We start from the raw sequence: 18,482 nt of genomic DNA, 5'->3' as shown, positions 1-18,482 counted from the left end.
TGTGTCTCATCAGGAGGGGACAGAGGCCCCCACTGACCCTCGCCAGGGACTTGGTGCCTGCTGCTGCTCTGGGTTCCTGGGTCCTCAGGCTGGCCCACCGCCACCAAGCACAGGCGTCCTTTGTCCCTCAGTCCAGCTGCCCAGTGAATGGGGGACACGATGTGGACGGCGGGTCTGTCCACTTGGAAGCCTGCTCTGTCCCTGCAGCACAGAGGAGGTTGTGATGGGGCAGGAGGTGCCCTCCTGCTGGGCGCGGCTGCTTGGGACTCTGTGCCCATTTGATTGGCCCGTCTTCCCCTGGATGGGACCCTCTTCATTACACTGTTGTAACGGGAGATGAACAGACATGTCCTCCCACTGCCCCAGAGCATACACGTGTCCCCAGAGCTCCACAGGCAGGGCTGTCTGGGCAGGGGGCACTCGAAGCGTGGGGCTGCAGGACACAGTAGGCAGTACCAGGAGGAAGGGGCGAGCATGGGAGCCTGGGTGTGGAGGGACGCTGACCCAGGGCTGCAGACAGACAAGGACGGGGCGTGAGAGCAGTGCCCACAAGCAGTCAAAGGAGGGGTGAGAGGGTGCTGGGGTTGGACAGGGCTCCTTATCCAGGGCAGGTCACATCCCTTTCCGGGGCAAGGGCTGGGCTCATAGGTCCCAGTGCAGCCCCCCTGCACTCTGAACCCTGCTTGATGGTCTATTTGCAGGCACAGTGCCCACTCCCGGGGCTGCCCAGAGAGGGCCGTGTAGGTGGAAGGCCAGCAAGGCGCCCTGTGCCCTGCTCCCCTCCGTCAGTGGAGGTAGGAGTAGGGATGGGGGGTCCCCTCAGGAGTGACCCTGCAAGAGGAGGACCATCTGGCTCTGGCCTGGGCTCCCCAGGCCCCAACCTCGCACACTGAGCAGCAAGGGCCTCAGATGGGGACAGTGCCCAAGCCTGAAGCAGGTGGACACCACATGGCAGTGTCCAGGACAGTGTGGCTGGCAGAGCTGGTCAAGTTGTGGGTAAGGACAAACCATGAGGGTACTGGCCGTGGCCGGGGCTGACCTAACCACCCTCCAACAGCCAGAGCCATAGGTCCTTCTCTTGAGCAACACTGAGCTTGACCTAGGCCTGCCCTGCACCCTGGTCCCACCAACGGCCAGAGTCTCAGGAGTGACCCAGAGACTAGTTGGAGTGGGCTGTGTGAATCACAGGCTGGAGGCTTGTTTGGGGCCTCCCTGACGTCTCCGCTGAGAGGGTCCCGCACAATGCTGGGACAGGGAGTGGGCCTCCACCACTGCTGGGGCTGCCCCGGGGGCACTGTCTCAGCCACGCAGGGTTGGAGGCTCCAAGCCAGATCCTGATGTAGACACGCGGGTGAGGCTGTCACTGCGCATCAGGCAGGTCTCTCAGCAGATTAACTCTGTTTTGCCCTAAGGCCCTTCTGTGTCCACCTAAAGAGCCATGTATTTCTCCTCCTCCGTGTGGCCCTTTCCTCGAGGATGTGGTCTGGCCTCCGTGGACCCGCGTGACCCACAGGCCCTTCCCTCCAGCCCCTCATGAGGGGTGCTGGTGACGAAGCTGCATCCAGCTCGGCCTCTGCCTTCATCCTTGGCCTCCGATGGACTGAACGTTCCAGAACTTTGTCACCCCACTCCACCCCTGAACCTGGCACTTCCACCATCACCGTCACTGTCACCGTGGCTCACACGGAGGCACAAGCTCTTCCTTCTCCGTCCTGTATGACCACACCTGCCCACGAGTCTGTGCCGTTGGGGAGGGAGACACAGCACCAGCTAAATGCAGCCTCTTGAGAATTTCCTAACTAAAAAGAGGTGTTTTTTTTCTGAAAAGCATCAAGCTATTTGTAGCCCAAGTTGCTTGAACAGATTTTTCTGGGTGTAGCTTTTTTTTTCACTCATTAACTTTTTTCTTATGAATTAAAAAGTAGCATTTTTTTTCCTACCCAGGAACGTCTTACTTAAGATAAGATGCTCCTTATCTGGAACAGACTTCCAGATAAGAGGACGCAGACCCAGCCCCCACTGGGGGGGAGCTTTCCTCCCACACAGCCCTGAAGTGGGAAGGACGGTGGCCTGGCCACTGGGCTGAGCCGTGACGGGCAGGGGCCAAGCAAGGGCTTCACTCGGCCATTGGTTGGCAGCGTCCAGGCCCAAGAAAGCAGAAGAGGCCTTGCGCTATCCCGCCTGACAGAACTGGAGGGGCGTCCAGAGAATCTGCTGGCCTGGGCCCTTGGCCTGCTTTCCTGACCTCAGAAGTGACCTTAGAAGTGTCCCAGGCCCACCTTTGCATGTGGAGCCAGTGATGCTGTCATAAGAGGTCACTCAGCTGTCAGGGGCAGCCTCAGCGTCTGTGGTGGGATTCAAGCTGTCCCCTGGACTCACGGCTGTGGGTGACCACTGCCCCAGGGCTCGGAGTGGACCCCGCCCCCTCCAGGCCAGCAGCCTGCGGCCACCCTCAAACATTTCACAGGGGGTGCCCTCTTTCCTGGGCCTGAACCACTGGTCTATAACCTCGGTACATGCACATACTCTTGAAGTGAGCTTACCTTAATAAAAAAAAGACCCCGTTTACATGGTGCACCCTGCCCCTTTTGTCCCCCATCTCCTGGATTGTTCTAAAATTCGTGATTTGGCCAAGTGAGGCCCCTTAACCTGAAGTCCACTCCCCGCAAGGCCGAGTGCAAACCCCAGACCCAGAGCTGCCTGGAGCTCCTCCTCTTGATCCGAGGACATTAAGTGCTGTCTTGCACTTTTCAGGGACACGTCTGCCCCATCGGGGACAGGCTTCTGTCTCTCCTGCATCCCCACAAGCTCAGGCTTGCATGGGTCAGTCTGTGCTGCATGTCCACGCCTCATTTTTCACTGACCACGTGAACTATTTTGCAAATGTCCAGGTCCCCTGAGACAGGGTTCCCACCCTGCCCCTTGGGGCTGATGAAGGCTCAGAAGTCCTGCCTGGAGCTCCAAGTATCCCCTCCGGCCTCACTCCTTTATCTACAATTCCAAATTCCCAAAAGCTCTGAAACAAAGATTTTCAAAACTTGATGGCGAGGCCCGCCCTAAACTGCTGTACATTCCTGTGGTCTTTCTTTATTTCAGTCTTGTGAATAGTTGGGTTTTGCTACAAAAATCTTAAGGTCCTAGATTATCAGGTGCAGCCCCAGGATCCAGGGAGGTATCACATAATGAACAAGTTACACGAAAATTTCTGAATTCCAAGTGCATCTGGCCACGAGGCCTGGATGAGGAGCTGGAGTGGTGGAGGGTCCCCCTCCTCGGCACAGTGCTGCACCTAGACGGAGGTCCAGGCAGAGAGGAAGCAGGGCGGGCCGCAGAGCTTGACAGAGCAACGGTGCTGCTTACGTGACCTTTCTTACTTAGAGGGAGACAACTCTGGGCCAGGTGCTAGAGATCACAGATGGAGGAGCCTACGGGCCAGCAGAGGGACTGAGGGGCGCCCAAGGGCGAGGGCTTCCTGCCTATGGACGGTGCAGCAGGCCATCTCCCCTGGGGAGCTGGTAACCACAGGCCTGACTGCCCTTTCTGAGGGACCCAAGGCTCCAGACATGCCTCCTGGGGCTCTCGGGGGTGGTTCAGGCCGAGGTACCTGGGAGTGTGACAGGGAGGAGGACCAGGAGGTGCTCCCACTCCGAGTCCTCAGCTTCCCAGTAAGTGGGGTGCAGGCCCTGGCCCCTCCTTCCCAGTGCCCCGGCTGCCTCCCACACCCCTTTGCAGGGTGTAGCAGGTCTTCCCCTGGGTCTCTAGAGCAGAGGACGCAGAGGTGGGTGTAGGGGGCAGCAGGCTTCAGGTTAGGCCCGTCCTGTCCGGGATGCAGCTCATCCCGCACCAGTAATTCTGGAAAAGGGGACCATTGCTCAGGTGTGCCTGCTTACAGAGCAGGCGTGCAGAGCACTGAGCCGTGACAAGAGGGGGACTGGGGACGCCCCCGCCAGGCATCAGGCTTTCCCCACAGTGATATCTCCTTTCTTACCTCGGCCAGGACTAGGACTCCCCAGGCCAGCACCGCCCGCGTCCATCCTGATAAGGTGAGGAGGAGCATCCCCTAACCTCGAGGAGCACAGCTTAGGGGGCCGTAATGACGAGGGAGACCCGCGAGGCCGGCTTTACAGTCGGGCCACAGTACGGGTGGCCAGAGGCCAGGTATGGACTGGGGTCCCACCAGGGCCAAAGAGTCAGACCCTGGCCTGGAGAGATGGGGAGAGGGGTGGGCCGGGGCTGGGCAGGGGGAAGGGGAGGTGGGCAGGGGCCATCCATGCGGTATCGGTCGGGCGCCCTGCCGGCCAGCGGGAGGCGAGGGCGTCGCCCGGGGCGGCGGATGCGGAGGCGGTCGGGGGCGCCTGGGTCCCCGCCCCCGCTGGCCGCGCCGGGTCGCGCGTGGGCGCGGCGGACGCCGATTGGCTGGCGGGCGCGCGGGCGGGGCGGGGCGGGCCGCGGCGCCGAGGGGCCGGTCACCCCGCAGCCCGGCCTCGGCCTCCGCTCGTCGCCGCCCCGCCCGCGTGCACGTCCCCCCCACCCCCCCGGCGGCCACCATGAGTACAGGCCTGCGGTACAAGAGCAAGCTGGCGACCCCAGGTGAGCCCGGCGCCCGCTCGCGCGCGCGCGCGCCTTTGTCCCCGCCGCCCGCGCGCCTCTCACCGTGTATCTTCGTCTCTCCCCCGCCCGCCGGCCCGGACCCCGACCCTGACCCGACCCCCGACCCGACCCGACCCCGCAGAGGACAAGCAGGTACGTGTGCGCCGCCTCTCACCGGGCCGGCTGTCACCCATTGTGCCACCAACGCTGCGGCGCCCCGGCGCGACCCCGCCCCCGCCGGCCGTCACCCCGCCCTGTCGCGATAACCGATAACCGATTGTCAGCCTGGGCAGTGCTGCCGCCCTGGGGCAGCAGAGGGGAGGAGTGAGCGCCGTGCCTGGGGACCGGCTGCTGACCCTCACCGCTTGCCTTGCGCCCCTCCCCAGATGGGGGATGGGCCGGGTGCCCCCTCCCACTGGTCCAGCGCCCGCGGCTCCTTGCTGACCTGGCCTGTGGCCGTGTGCTGGGGGTCTTGAGGGAGGCCATGGTCATGGAAGGCCACGGGCTGGGGGAGGGGTCTGAGTCCACCAGCCAGGGCCAGTCCGCGAGCAGCCCCACAGGGGAGCCTCTGGCCACCCCACCCAACTCCTCTCCATCTCATGCCTCCTCTCCCCATGAGCCAGTATGAGTGGGCTGACCTGAGGCCAGGCCTCTTCCCCAGACTGGGAGCCTCCAGGGCCTGGTCTGAGTCATCCCGGGTGTTCAGCATGGGTCTTCAGACCTAGGGGGTACAAACAGGTTTCCCAAAGGCCAGCCTGGATCCCACCCTCCAAGAATGCAGAGCCAGACGGGAAACTGGCCTGAGTACCCACTGTGAACCCAGCTGAGGTCAGCTGTAAACAGCTGGGAGACCCTGAGATGGGGTGGGGGTTGGGTAGCCAGGCGAGCTGGAGGCTCTGGGGCAGCCCTGCTGGGGCTTCTCTGGCTTGAGTTTGGCTACGATTGGGGCAGAAAAGAAGGGCCCAACTCTGGCACCAGGATGGCGTTGGCAGCCCTTTTCGGGGATGGGGGTTCACACCCTGGGTGGATGCTGGGTGGAACCCCGAAGTCCTGGTCCAGGTGCGGCAGGCGGGCCAGGAGTGGCTCTGCAGGTGGGGTAGGGGCTGGGAGTCACTGGCTGCCCAGTGCCAGGCCCCTGGCAGAGACATTTCCCGCCCTGGGCTGGGTGAGGCTTATGGGGAGGGACCCTGTCAACCTCACCCTGCCAGTGAGGGGCTCCCCGGGGAGCCTGGGCCAGGAGCTGCCTCCCAGTCGTGGCAGGCCAGACAATGAGGAGATGCAGGGACCTGCCGCCAGCTATTGTTTGAGAGAGAGAAAGAGGGAAGGCCTGGAAGACCAGCCCTCACTCTTCTCTGGGGCCTGCAGGCACTCAGAGTCACTGGGCCCCCGCAGCTGCCACTTGACAACAGAGACCCCCCCTGCGGAAGTGTGAGCCCCTTCGGACCTGTGTCTCCCCAGCCTTGAGATCAGCTAAGACCAGCCTCACCCATCCCCTGCCCCCAGCACAAGGGGGAGAGGCATTATGTGGACAGGGTGTGGGGGGCCCCCCTGGGAGCAGGGCCGGGGAGCCAGGTGTTTGGGGCGGGCTCCTGCGGGTCTCTGGGGAGTCAGGAACACGGAGTAGCTTTACTGGTCCATCCGTGTTACTGAGCCTCAGCCTGTCCACACCCTGGAAAAGGGGGCAGGGGAGCTCTGTGGGCCCCCTCTGTGCCTGCCCCATCTCGGGCACTGGGGAGGGCTCTGGTGGCCCTCTGTGCCCCCTCCCCTGACCCCCACTCCACCTCAGGCAGTGACGGGGGCTCCATGGGCTCTGGTGGCTGCTTCCTGAGCCGCTATGGGTGCTTCTAAGAATGGAAATGCCTCTACAGTGTCAGGGACCAGGGGAGCTGGGAGGAGGTGGGTGCAGCCACGTCCATGGCTCCAGAAGTCCTGAGGACTATTTGTTGTGCCCTGGGGGCCAGAGAAAGGGGGTGGCAGGGCCCCTTCCTTGGGGACCTCAGGAAATCCACAGACCCTGTCTGGTCAAGGTCAGGAGACGGGCAGGCTGGCCAGGAGCTGATCTTGTCCTCCTGACCTGGGCCTCCCCAGAGGCTTTGTCTTTCTGGTGGGGAAACTGAGGCAGTCTAGGGGCAGCAAGCCTTACCAGGCACCAGGCTGGGGGATGCTGGGGCCCGGCTCGGGCTGTCCTCCTGGAGATTCCTGGAGATGCCAGCCTGTCCCAGTGGGAACCTGGCCAGGGGCCATGTCTAAAGTGGACCTGGGGGTGGAGGTGGGGTGGAGGCAGGATGGGACCCAGCCCAGAGTGGAGGCTGGGTGGGACCCAGCCCAGAAGCCTCCTTCAGAGGGCCAGGGCCAGGCTGGACACTTTCTTAGAGCAAGGGCCGGGGGACAGGCTGGGGGAGCTGGGGCCAGTGGCCCCCCCCACTGCCACCCTCCACTCGGATGAAAGGCTCCCCTGTTCCCAGCTGTGGGCCCACCCTTCCTCCCCAGGTGCCAGCGGCCTCCAGGCTCCACTGCAGCAGCAGGAGCCTGGACAGGGGGACAGAGGCCTCTTAATTGGGGAGCCAAGAAGGAAGGGCTGGGTGGGGGGAGAGCTGAGGGGCCTCCCATCCATACTGACACACACAGCCCAGGGCACGCCTCTTCATACTCCCATCTCCTTTCCAGGCCTTCCTTCCACCCCGCTGGCGCTGGCTTGGTCAGATTCTGGTGGCGTCCTGAAGGCAGGGTGGGCAAGGGAGGGTTTGGTGACTCAAGAGACCCCTGTGGTCCCTGGGTGGCTGCATAGGGGTGAGTGCTGAGCTGGCTTGAGCTCTCCAGGCCCGGCGTTGCCCAGTCCTGTGGGTGAGAGCAGGGGGATACTCAGAGGGAAGCCCCCTGGAGAGGGGCCCACTCCAGCTCCCCCTACCTCTGCTGTTTGGGGCTGTCTGGGAGCAGAGGTGGCAGCGCAGGGGTGGCAGGCAGGTTTGTGGAGCTGCGCACTGGCTGCAGCTTCCAAGCGTGCAGGGGTGGCAGTGGGAGGGTGGGCATCCAGTGCTCTGACCGCCCCCTCCCCGGCAACGTAAGCCTCTTTGGGCCTGGGTGCGGAGGTGGGCTCTGCCCTCATAAGTCCCCCACTTGTCTCCAAGCCACGGCAGTAAGAATTCCCCAAACGTACGCGCGCACACGCGGGGCAGGCAGTCAAGGGAGGAGCATATCTGTGGGTAGTTGGGGGCTTCGCCAGGACATCGCAGCGGGCGCGGGCGACAACGGGCCCAGCGGGCTCCCGCGTGCGTGCGCATAGGTCGGGGGCGCCCTCTGGCGCCCTCTGGCGGGCGGGACGCTGCAGCGCAGACCCGGCCCCCCGCCCACCCGGCTGTGCAGTCTGGGGACTGACGGACTGAGCTGCGCCGCTCCCCGCGCGCAGCCGCCCGCCCTGCCGAGCTCGGCCCTGCCCTCCTCCGCTCCGGTAGCTCCGCCTGCGCGGCCCAATTTCTAGGCGACTGTCTCCCAGCGACCGAGCGCTCCCTTCCGTCCCCTTCGGTGCGAGGCCCCGCCTGTGCCGGGGCTGGGCTGCCTGGGGCTGGACGAGCGGCTTGGTGGCCTCTGGTCGCGGCACCGCGTGAGCGCCACCCTCTCTGGGCCCCGGTTCTAACCTGTAACCCCGGGGGCGACAACGGGGCCTCGGGGCAGCACAGCGCGCGAGCCCCTCGCGCACGCCTGACCGCCCATCGCAGTCTGGGCCCCAGCGCAGCGGGCAGGGTCGCAGCGATGGACTCGCTGGCAGCACCCCAGGACCGCCTGGTGGAGCAGCTGCTGTCACCACGGACTCAGGCCCAGAGGCGGCTCAAGGTGTGTGTGGAGAGGGGAGCGGAAGATGGGTCAGTTGTGTGCCTGCCCCAGGCCCTTGGGCTGGGGACACGACTGGGGCCGCAGGGCCAGGGTCCTCAGGGTGGGCCTCGGAGGCAGTAGGAGGCTTGGCGCCGATTTCTATAAATAGCCTCTGCGCCGCCGTCGCCGCAGCCAGCCACCCCCGCGGCTGGATCGGGGCCAGACGGGGCCTCCCACCCGGTACACTCCGGAGGGGTGAGTATTGAGGCGGGGGCTTCTCCAGCCTATGAGGGCCTTGGGTGCATCTGAGGGGTCTGGGTCCTGGTGTCCTCTGTACACCACGGAAGGGAGGACACGGCCTCGTGTGCTATGCCTGGCATCCCACTCCACGTGCTCCTGCAAAGCCCTCCAGGGTGTCTCCACCCCCACCCGCCGCCACCTCTAGGCCTTGGCCGGGCCCCCACCCATTTCTGCTGTTGAGATGCCCCACCCTGGGGGCTCTGCCCTCTGCTGCCCCCTGGCCTGAGCTGGGTAGGGGACGGGGCACTGGCTGCCCCAGGAACTGCAGCATGCTCCTGACCCGCCCCTCTCCCACCCAGGACATTGACAAGCAGTACGTGGGCTTCGCCACGCTGCCCAACCAGGTGCACCGTAAGTCTGTGAAGAAGGGCTTCGACTTCACGCTCATGGTGGCAGGTGAGTGGGCTGGCACCCAAGGAGGGCGGGTGGGGCACTGGCGGCCAGGCTCTGTCTCAAGGGCCTCAGACTTAACCTGACTCGCTCACTGCACCCCTGGGCAGGGGAGTCAGGCTTGGGGAAGTCCACGCTGGTTCACAGCCTCTTCCTGACCGACCTGTACAAGGAGCGGAAGCTGCTCAGTGCGGAGGGTGAGTGGGTCCCATGTGGCCCTGGCGCTGGCCACCATCCCCTACTGTGTGACCTTTCCAGGGGCGCCTTCCAGGTCTAGCCCTGCCCTCTGTCCCCAAAGTGTGGGTCTCCTGTTCAGGGTCCAGACCACAGATGGGCTATGTGGCCAGGCCTGAAAAACTAGGGTGGATGAGGACAAGCATCCCGGCTGCCTGGGGTAGGAGTGAGGGCCACAGAGGCCGCTCCAAACAGTGCTCTCCCTGCCCCCTGCCCCCTTCCCCAGAGCGCATCAGCCAGACAGTGGAGATCCTGAAGCACACTGTGGACATTGAGGAGAAGGGGGTCAAGTTGAAACTCACCATTGTGGACACGCCGGGCTTCGGGGACGCCGTCAACAACTCTGAGTGGTAAGGAGGGCCTGCCCGGGTGTCCCAGCCTCCCGGCCCCCCGCCCCTCGGCCTGGCTTCATGCACCCCTGCCCCCAGCTGGAAGCCCATCACTGACTACGTGGACCAGCAGTTTGAACAGTATTTCCGGGACGAGAGCGGCCTCAACCGCAAGAACATCCAAGACAACCGAGTGCACTGCTGCCTGTACTTCATCTCCCCTTTTGGGCATGGGTACGTGGCTGGGCATGGGTACGTGGCTGTCCTCGGGCCAGCCGGTGCCGGTGGCCACCTGCCCCCTGCACCGTGCCCTCCTCCCACTGCCTCTGCCCCACGCATGCTCCACCACCCTGGCTGCTCTCCACAGGCTGCGGCCCGTGGATGTGGGCTTCATGAAAGCCTTGCACGAGAAGGTGAACATCGTGCCCCTCATCGCCAAAGCGGACTGTCTCGTCCCCAGTGAGATCCGGAAGCTGAAGGAGCGGGTGAGCCTCTGTGGCAGTGGCCCAGCCAGACTCTGGGGGGGCACGGGGGTACTGCCCGGGTGCTGGCCCCTAACCTGATGGCCCTCGCCCGCTGCAGATCCGGGAGGAGATCGACAAGTTTGGGATCCACGTGTACCAGTTTCCTGAGTGTGACTCAGATGAAGATGAGGACTTCAAGCAGCAGGATCGAGAACTGAAGGTGAGTGTGCAGCATGCTGGGCGGGGAGGGGCCCAGAGACCAGTTTATGCCAGGCCAGGGAGAGGACTCATCACCTAGGTCTGATCTCTTGGGCAAGGGCCTCTCGTCCAGCAGTGAAGTCCCTTCCCCTGGGGCTGGGGCTGGGGCTGGGGCTGGGGCTGGGGCTTCCCAGGTTCCCCACTGGCTTGTGTAGTTTGGGCCCGCATAGTTCATGGGTCATGGAGCGCTTGTCAGGACCCAAAGGCACAGCTGCTGGCCAGGTCCCCACCCTGGCCTTGCTCTCAGCCCCCTTCCCTGCTTCACCAGCAGAAGGGCCTGGCCCAGTGGCCACAAGCCTTGTGCCCAGAATCCTGAGCTGGAGGTGGTGGCTTTGAGTGCCCCAGGCCTAGAGTGGTGATGGCAAGTCCAAGCCAGAGACAGGTGGCCACTGGGCTGGAAGCAGTGTGGGCCCTTCACCCCAGACTCTGCAAGGGCGTCACTAACAGGAGGGTCAGCTCTTGGGTGGGGAAGGGCAGGCACTAGATGGAACGGCTCATGCGGAGGGTTTTGGGAAGGCAGGACATGTGGCTGAGCACAGCCCCTGGCAAAAGCCCTGAGGTGTCAGCTACACCAGCTCCAGCTTCAGCTGGCAACAGAGACGCCAGAGGTGGGGGCTGCAGGCTCTCCTTAGGGAGAGGTTGTGGTTGGTGATGCTGGAGGGGCCGACCAGGTGCTGAGCGCCCACGTCCCTCTGCCACCACTGACCCCACACCCCTGCTAACTGGGTGTGAGCCCTTACACCTGCCCCCCCCCCAGGAGAGTGCACCCTTCGCTGTTATCGGCAGCAACACGGTGGTGGAGGCCAAGGGCCAGCGGGTCCGGGGACGACTGTACCCCTGGGGGATCGTGGAGGGTGAGTTGAGGCCTGGGGCACAGCCTTTTGGGTGGGAAGGTTCCTCTGGGGCAGCGCCCCACCCACTGCCCGCCCCCGCCCGCAGTGGAGAACCAGGCGCACTGCGATTTCGTGAAACTTCGCAACATGCTGATCCGCACCCACATGCACGACCTCAAGGACGTGACGTGCGACGTGCACTACGAGAACTACCGCGCGCACTGCATCCAGCAGATGACCAGGTGCGCTCCCCGCCCGACCCGTACACACCTGACCCGCCCAGAGGTGTGGGAGCCCGGGCTTTGGTGGTGTCGGGGTCAGCCCCCAACAGCCCTGTCCCTCATGTCCACCCTGCAGCAAGCTGACCCAGGACAGCCGCATGGAGAGCCCCATCCCCATCCTGCCCCTGCCCACCCCCGACGCCGAGACGGAGAAGCTCATCAGGATGAAGGATGAGGAGGTTCGCAGGCGGCAGGGGAGGAGCCAGGGCTGGGGGTGGGGCCAGAGCCAGGCCCTTACCATCATATTTCTCACCCCACTCTCTGGTTTCTGCCCCGCCCCCCAGCTGAGGCGCATGCAGGAGATGCTGCAGAAAATGAAGCAGCAAATGCAGGACCAGTGACCTCGCCCCAGACCCCCGTTGCCATGGATATACTGCCAGTTCTCCAGCTTGCCCTTCCCATCCCTGGACCCCAACTGGCTTGGACTCGACCCGGATTCATCTGGATCTCCAACAGGCCTGGACACAATCCCAACCCCGCAATGGCCCAGACCTGGACCTGTCTTTCCCCACTGTTCCTGACCTGACCCAGAGACGCGGGGCCTCAGCCCCCAGCCAACCCTAATTTATTCTCAGCATCAGCCTCTCCCCTCGTTTGTATCTGCTTCAAGGGGCCTGGATCACAGCCCCCACAACCAGCCCTCTCTGGCCTTGGGGAAGCAGGAGCTAAGTCGGGTGGTGACTTCTAAGATCTTCCCCCAACCAGGAAGGTCACAGCACTCAGACTCCATGCCCTACCCAGAGGAGTAGGTAAACCAAGGCAGAACATAGGAGCAGATCCTTGAGACCCCAGGCTTGTTCCCCCACCCAATGCTGCAGAATGGACTTGGAGCCCTCACTTTGTGCCGAGGTGGGCTGGGTCCTTCTTACCTCTTCACCCCCTCACCAGGTAGCTTTGGGGGCAGATCAGGCAGCTGAAGCAATTAGGATTCCTCCAGAACTAAGGAGACCATCCGGCTGCTGGGGAGAGCAATGGAGGATGGGACACCTGTGAAGGCCCGCCCCCATCCCCCATGGCCTTGGCCCGGCCTCAAGGCTCCAGGAGCAGTGGGTGGTGGGCAGCCTGGCCACCTCCTTCCCCGCCTGTCGCTGGCGATCTGTTCTCCCCAGCAGCACTGTTGCCCCGGGTTCCGGAGCCCTTGGCACCCCCATCCCTCCACCCGCATGACCCCTGCCCCTCAAGCCCCATTCTCCAGTTTGTTTAGTTGTGAATGTTGCGTCCTGTCCTGGTGACAGGAGAACAATATTGGTGAACGTCGCAGAGGGTGTCTGAGTGCTCCATGCGCCCCTGGGAGCGAGCAGGGCGGAAGTGCGGTCGCCGGGGCCTGGCTGTGATAGCACTCTTATCCGCGCTGCCGGCTCGGCCTCGCGGTTATTTCTGGCCGGGCGGCGCGCTGTGGTCGGTTCGACGGGCGCGCTGGGGCCCGGCAGGGGTTGGGGTGGCCTTATCGCCTGGTTCCGCGGCCAGCGCCTCGCGCTCCAGAGCAGCCTGGGCCGCCGTCCTCTCACCATGGGCTCCGGTGAGTCTGGGGTCTGGCCGGCTGGGCTGCTCCCTGGGCAGACTAGGGTTGGGAGGCGGTCGGTCTTTGGGGCTGTAATTGAAAGAGATTTGGGTCACATTTATAGGGGACCCCGGCCAGTGAGCGGGGCGGTCGGGGTGGAGAAGCGTGCGGGCAATGGGGGGCGCTCCAAGGGCCCCGCGGGCCGGGCTCACCCCCGCGCTTCCGTTCCAGGGCCGCGCGGGGCGCTGGGCCTGCTGCTCCTCCTGCTCGCGCCGCCCAGCCGCCTGGCCTCTGGCTGCCCCGCACCGTGTCACTGCGCGAGTACGCGCGTGGACTGCGGGCGCCGAGGGCTAACGTGGGCTTCGCTGCCGGCCGCCTTCCCACTGAACACGACCGAACTGGTGCTGACGGGCAACAACCTGACGGCGCTGCCGCCGGGGATCCTGGACGCGCTGCCGGTGCTGCGCGCCGCGTACCTGGACGCCAACCCCTGGCGCTGCGACTGCCACCTGGTGCCGCTGCGCGCCTGGCTGGCCGGCCGGATCGAGCTCGAGCCCTACCGCGACCTGCGCTGCGCCGCGCCCCCCGCGCTGCGCGGCCGCGTGCTGCCCTACCTCGCGGAGGACGAGCTGCGCGCCGCCTGCCCGCCCGGCGAGCTCTGCCGCGGGGCCCTGGCGGCGCAGCTCTTGCTGCTCGGCCTCGGGCTGCTGCACGCGCTGCTGCTGGCGCTGCTGCTGTGCCGCCTGCGGAGGCTGCGCGCCCAGGCCGCGAGCAGGTGGTTGCTGAGCACCCCGCTGACCTCCCCGCTGGCGGCGGAGCCGGAGCCGGAGCCAGAGCCGAGCGAGGACGCTGAGTAGCGCGGCTGGCTCCCCCGATCGGCCCCACCCCGTGCGCGTCCTCCGCTCGTACAATCCCCCAGACACGCCAGCATGCCGTCCGGGTTGCGGGCCCTACGGCCGCAGAGCCGGCCCGGGGCGAACCGGCGCCCGGACCCGCCCAGTCCCCACACCATCTCCAGTGCGAATAAACCCTGCTCCGCATCTGACCGGCCTCTGCACCACGAGACCCGGAATTATGCGCCTCCCCAACCCAGAAAAAGCTGCCGGGGTGAGAGGTGGTTCAAGGGGGGCAGAAACGTATGACATTTTCATACACCCGACATAACCTGACAAGTACAAGGTCAGCAAGTGAACTCCCTGGCCGCTGACTTCACAGTAGTACAAGTGGGAGGGCTCAGAAGAACTCGAAAGACAGTGACCGCACTGTGGGGAGTGAGAACACTGGGACAGTGAGGACACTGGAGAGTGAGGACTGAGGACAGTGAGGATGCTGGGACATTGAGGACACTGGGACGTTACAGTGTGGGCAGTGAGGACACTGAGGGGACATTGGGTCCCCCGCAGGCAATGTGGCAAGAAAGAGAAGTTCAGAGTGGTAGTTTCCGGGAGTCAGTGCAAGGTGGCTCTGAGGACAGCTCGGGTGTGAGATTCCCTGATGGCAGTGACCATGCCACGCAGGCAGCTTTCAGGGCAGTCAGGGATGGAGATGGGGGGTGGGTGATGAGGATGATTCGGTAGCCCAGCTGCAACTCCCTAGGCATCTGAGTAAGAACCTCTGGAGGGCAAGTGAGGTGTGGACCACGGAAGTTCCCCACAGGGGTTGAGGAGGCACTGGAGGTCTCTGAATCATGTCCCCCACCTGGCTGCCATTTCTTGAAGGAAGTCACCTCTGACCACCTCCATCCCCAGTCTCCCTGTCCCAGGCCAAGCAGCCACCTCTATGGGGGCCCCAGCCCGGCACAGGCTGCTAATGAGGGCCTGGGTGCCCACAAGGTAGGCCAGGGCTTTCCTCATTATTGCGGTCCCACTTCTACCCTTGGTGTCCCCCACCCCGTGGCCCTGTCAACAACATGGCTTGTTTGCTATTCACCCCAAACAGGACCCTGATAAGGAGCCTCAGGCCTGGGTCCCGGCTGCCTGGCACAGGAAGGCTCCCGGCCCCACTGACCAGGTCGGGGAGGCTGCCAGTGACATGGCCTTTGTCCTGGCCTTTGTGGGACAAGACGGATGGCCCTCCGGTCGGGCTGATGCTATCTCAGGGCTGCCGGTGGGACGTGAGGCTGGAGCCACCCCCTTCTTTGTGGGCAGGTGTGTGGCATCCGGCCCATTGTGGGCTGCAGCTGACTGCCCGGCCGTCCATCCAGACTTATCACCTCATCTGGGACAGTGGCCCCTTTTGTACAAATAAACTGCCACCTTGCCTTCCTCAGGGAGTGACTCAGCACTCCCAGCGCCCCTGGTGGGGGTCAGAGGTAATAGTGGTTGTCACAGCAAGGTACATGGGTCACTCCTAAACTCAGTCCCAATGTGGTGCAGGACGGGGTGTCGCCCCTACTTTCCAGAGAAGGAAACCAGATCCCAGAGAGGGTTCCCCCTGCTGGGCCCCAGAGCTTTCTCCATAGCTGCCCTGAGAGCAGCGCTGAGACCCGGTCCCCGGGACCCCCTCTCCTCTTCACTGAGGACTTTGGGGGGGCAAATGCCAGACCCAGGAAAAGTGGCCTGGGTGTCCTAGGTGACCCCAAGCTAAGAAAAGGCAGCCCCCCGGGCTGTAGAACAGGTCCAGCAGGAGCTGTGGGGAGTGCACAGCAGAGGCCCAGCTCCACTACTCACTGCCCTCAGGCTTGAGGGCTCCCAGGCCAGCGTCCTGCTGAGGGAGCATCAGGGCCTGGAGCTGCACAAGGCTGGAGTTTTCTCTGATGGAGGAAAGAGGCTGGCACCACAGTGTGGTCAGACTTAGGAAAGAACTTCCCACTTGCTGGATGACATGGCAGCTCGATCCCATGGTTTCTCCAGGATCCCCCTCCCCTCTTGCCAGTTGTCCAGGGTTTAGATGGGCTCTTGGCGAGTTGCTGACCACAGAGGGATACCAGCCTCGCCTAACTTGCTGACCTCATCCAGGCTGCCTGGGAGCCCCCAGTCCCAATCCTGACCCTGAGCTGACCCTCCACCCACTAACCCTGGGGCTCCAACCCCCAGAGTGTGGGGAAGTGGACGGTCCCAGCTCAGCGCCCCTGAATGGCCCTGTGTAGGGAGAGGCCGGGACACCCCTCACCCAGCTCAGAGGCCTCCATGCCCCACCCTACAGCATGTCTTCCATCACACAGACAACACACCTGCCCCAGGATGCCTCCGCTAGTCCCCTCTGTGGCCTCAGACGTCTTACAGGTGGGAACAGGTCGGGGTTCACCCAAAGCCCTGCTAGTCACCCTCACCGCTAGCCCCCAGGCTGGCTGGTCCTGGGCCCCTGCTCGGCAGCCTCAGGGTCCTCCAGCCACCCCCTGCCCCCCAACCTCGCTGAGGGGGCAGTGTGGCTCCCAAGACCTCAAGCCTTAGGTCAAGGCTCAGCTTTTCCCCATGGGACTGGCCCCCGGGGGCAGGCATGACCTTTGTGCTGTGACTGCACCTGGCTATTCAAGGCCTCACTCAACGTGTCCTGCGCAGTGCCCTCCCCAGGAACAGGCGCAGGACCCTGAGGTCGCCTGCGACTCAAGCCACATCTTAGCGGGTAAGCAACCGACCAAGGGGTTGCGTAAAGAGAGCCCTGGCAGGGCCAGACGGCAGCCCGGGCAGACACAGCCCCGACCTGCGCGGGGAGCCCGCATGTCCGCCTCCGTGAAATGGGCCGGTGCCTGCGGCCAGTCGTCCCCGGGCGCGCGACCCAGGTCCGGCAGCAGAGGGCGCTCGCGGTCTGCGGAACGGCCAGCGCGGGCGGCGGAGAGGCGCGGGGCTCAGACACCCGCCCGCCTGGAAGCGCAGCCCAGAGCCGGACCAGCCCAGGCGCGCGGGGGCGGGCGGCTCGCTCCCTTGGGGGCGGGGCGGGGAGTTGGCGCCAGCAGACGGAGGTGGGGGGACGAGGGGGCGCCCCTCCCCCGCGCGCTGACAACCGGCCGCTGGGAAGATAAGGGACCTCTTCCGCCGGACAGGGTGTTGGGGGATCGGCCCAGGTGCGCCAACCGCCCTCCGCCGCTTGTTTGCTCCGTAAACACTTATTGAGCCCCTGCTGTGTGCATCGTGGCAGGCGGGGGCTGCGAGGCTGCGCGGAGGGTGACAGTGAGGCGCTAGCCTCGCCACGCCACCCGGATGCCCAGGAACTGAGACAGCGTCCAGATAAACCTAGCAGGGGAGTGCGGGTCCTCCTCCGGCCCCTCCAGCCTGGGGAAGGACCAGCCCCTCGCTGGCTTGGACATGAGGGGCCCAGCGCGGACAAGGCCCTGGGAAGGTCTGGGGGCCAAGTCCTGGCCACGTCGAGGGGTGGGCGCACGGCCGCCCAGACAGAGCAACAACATTGGGGTGGGTGGCGCAGCCCTGGGGGCCCATAGCTCAGCTCACCGTCTGCGCCCACCCCCGGCGTTTCCGATGGAGGACAGGCAGCGAGTGATAAATCACTAGCTCCCACCCCCACCAACTCAGGCGGCCGTGGGGAAGGGGGGGCTTCATGTGACAGAGACAGAGCCAGAGGCAGACAGAGACAGGCCTGGAGGTGAGAGACAGCTCCAGAGAGACAAAGGCGGCTGTGGCCGCCCGCTGACACCACTAGGTCCCTTTGCTTCCCACCCCCAGGCGCCCCCTCCACCAGGCCCATCTGGAAACCAGCTGAGAGCCGCCCCACCCCAGCTAGTTGACCCCCAACAAGGAGGAGGAGGAGGGAGCAAGAACTAGCAGCCGTAACTCCCCTCCCCTAGAGGACCATAAATCAGCAGGGGGCTCTCGGGAAGCCCTGCCCCCTAGGCTGAAGGGGGTCTTTGGGGTCACTGGGCCTGGTGACTGTGTCCTTCCCTCCTTAAACTGTTCTTAGGGGATCCCCAACCCCCAACTCTTTTTTTCCGCAGCACAGCCACACACCCACTGTCTACACTCAGTGCTGTCTACACTGGATGCACGCTCTCACTGCCCTCAACTTCTCTGTCCTCAGGCAGGAAACGTCTGCAGGGAGATGTCCTGTCCTATCAGGAGACCTCGGACTGGCCCTGCAGGAACTGGGGGTCAGCGATCCTCCCCAGTGAAGCCTCCCAGGGGCCCCTCTGCCCCGGGGAAATGCTGTCTCTCCTTCCTTCGGTCCTGCTTTCCTGTCACCGCCACCCCTGGCTGCCGAGGGCCAGCGGGACAAAGCGTGCTGAGAGATGGGCCAGGTGGGCCCCTCCACAGGTGTCAGCTCCCCTGGGGTCAGTACTGGGCAGGCCAGGCTGGATAGAGCCCCCAGGGCTGCTCCCAGGGCCTGCACGGTGTACCCAGACCCCTGTCCCTGCAGGCTGGCCTCGACAACCCCTGCCCCAGGTGTCTGTCCTGCAGACAACCCTCGGGGTGCATGTGGCAGAGGTGAGGCCACCTGTATACAAAGAAACCTACAACCGTCACCATGAAATCTTTCCTGATTTGTCTCCGGGTCCAGGGCAGGGGCAAGAGTCCTTGGAGTTCTGTGCCTGAGCAAGGCAC

General features: G+C 64.4%; 2 protein-coding genes across 4 annotated transcripts; both read left to right on the top strand.

The window, feature by feature from the left end:
• Positions 1-4,445: 4,445 nt before the first annotated feature.
• SEPTIN5 (septin 5) lies at positions 4,446-12,746 on the top strand. Of its 3 annotated transcripts, XM_032471303.1 has the most exons (12): positions 4,446-4,590; positions 4,733-4,743; positions 9,000-9,096; positions 9,201-9,287; positions 9,551-9,674; positions 9,753-9,887; positions 10,021-10,138; positions 10,236-10,337; positions 11,133-11,229; positions 11,315-11,450; positions 11,566-11,668; positions 11,774-12,746. In XM_032471303.1, the coding sequence occupies exons 1-12, from the start codon at positions 4,548-4,550 to the stop codon at positions 11,828-11,830; spliced, it is 1,110 nt and encodes a 369-aa protein (XP_032327194.1). In that variant the 5' UTR covers positions 4,446-4,547; the 3' UTR covers positions 11,831-12,746. The 3 variants fall into 3 exon arrangements, with proteins under 3 accessions (XP_032327194.1, XP_006176742.1, XP_032327195.1); XM_006176680.3 differs by lacking the exons at positions 4,446-4,590; positions 4,733-4,743 and adding an exon at positions 7,990-8,421; XM_032471304.1 differs by lacking the exons at positions 4,446-4,590; positions 4,733-4,743 and adding an exon at positions 8,442-8,655.
• Positions 12,747-12,876: 130 nt separating this feature from the next.
• GP1BB (glycoprotein Ib platelet subunit beta) lies at positions 12,877-14,035 on the top strand. The gene is made up of 2 exons (XM_032471305.1): positions 12,877-13,008; positions 13,222-14,035. Exons 1-2 carry the CDS (start codon positions 12,999-13,001, stop codon positions 13,845-13,847), a joined length of 636 nt encoding a protein of 211 aa, XP_032327196.1. The 5' UTR covers positions 12,877-12,998; the 3' UTR covers positions 13,848-14,035.
• Positions 14,036-18,482: the final 4,447 nt, after the last annotated feature.

The sequence above is a fragment of the Camelus ferus genome, chromosome 32, assembly GCF_009834535.1.
Source record: "Camelus ferus isolate YT-003-E chromosome 32, BCGSAC_Cfer_1.0, whole genome shotgun sequence".
In the NCBI taxonomy this organism is placed as follows: Eukaryota; Metazoa; Chordata; class Mammalia; order Artiodactyla; family Camelidae; genus Camelus; species Camelus ferus.
This window is presented reverse-complemented; position numbering and strand designations above follow the sequence as displayed.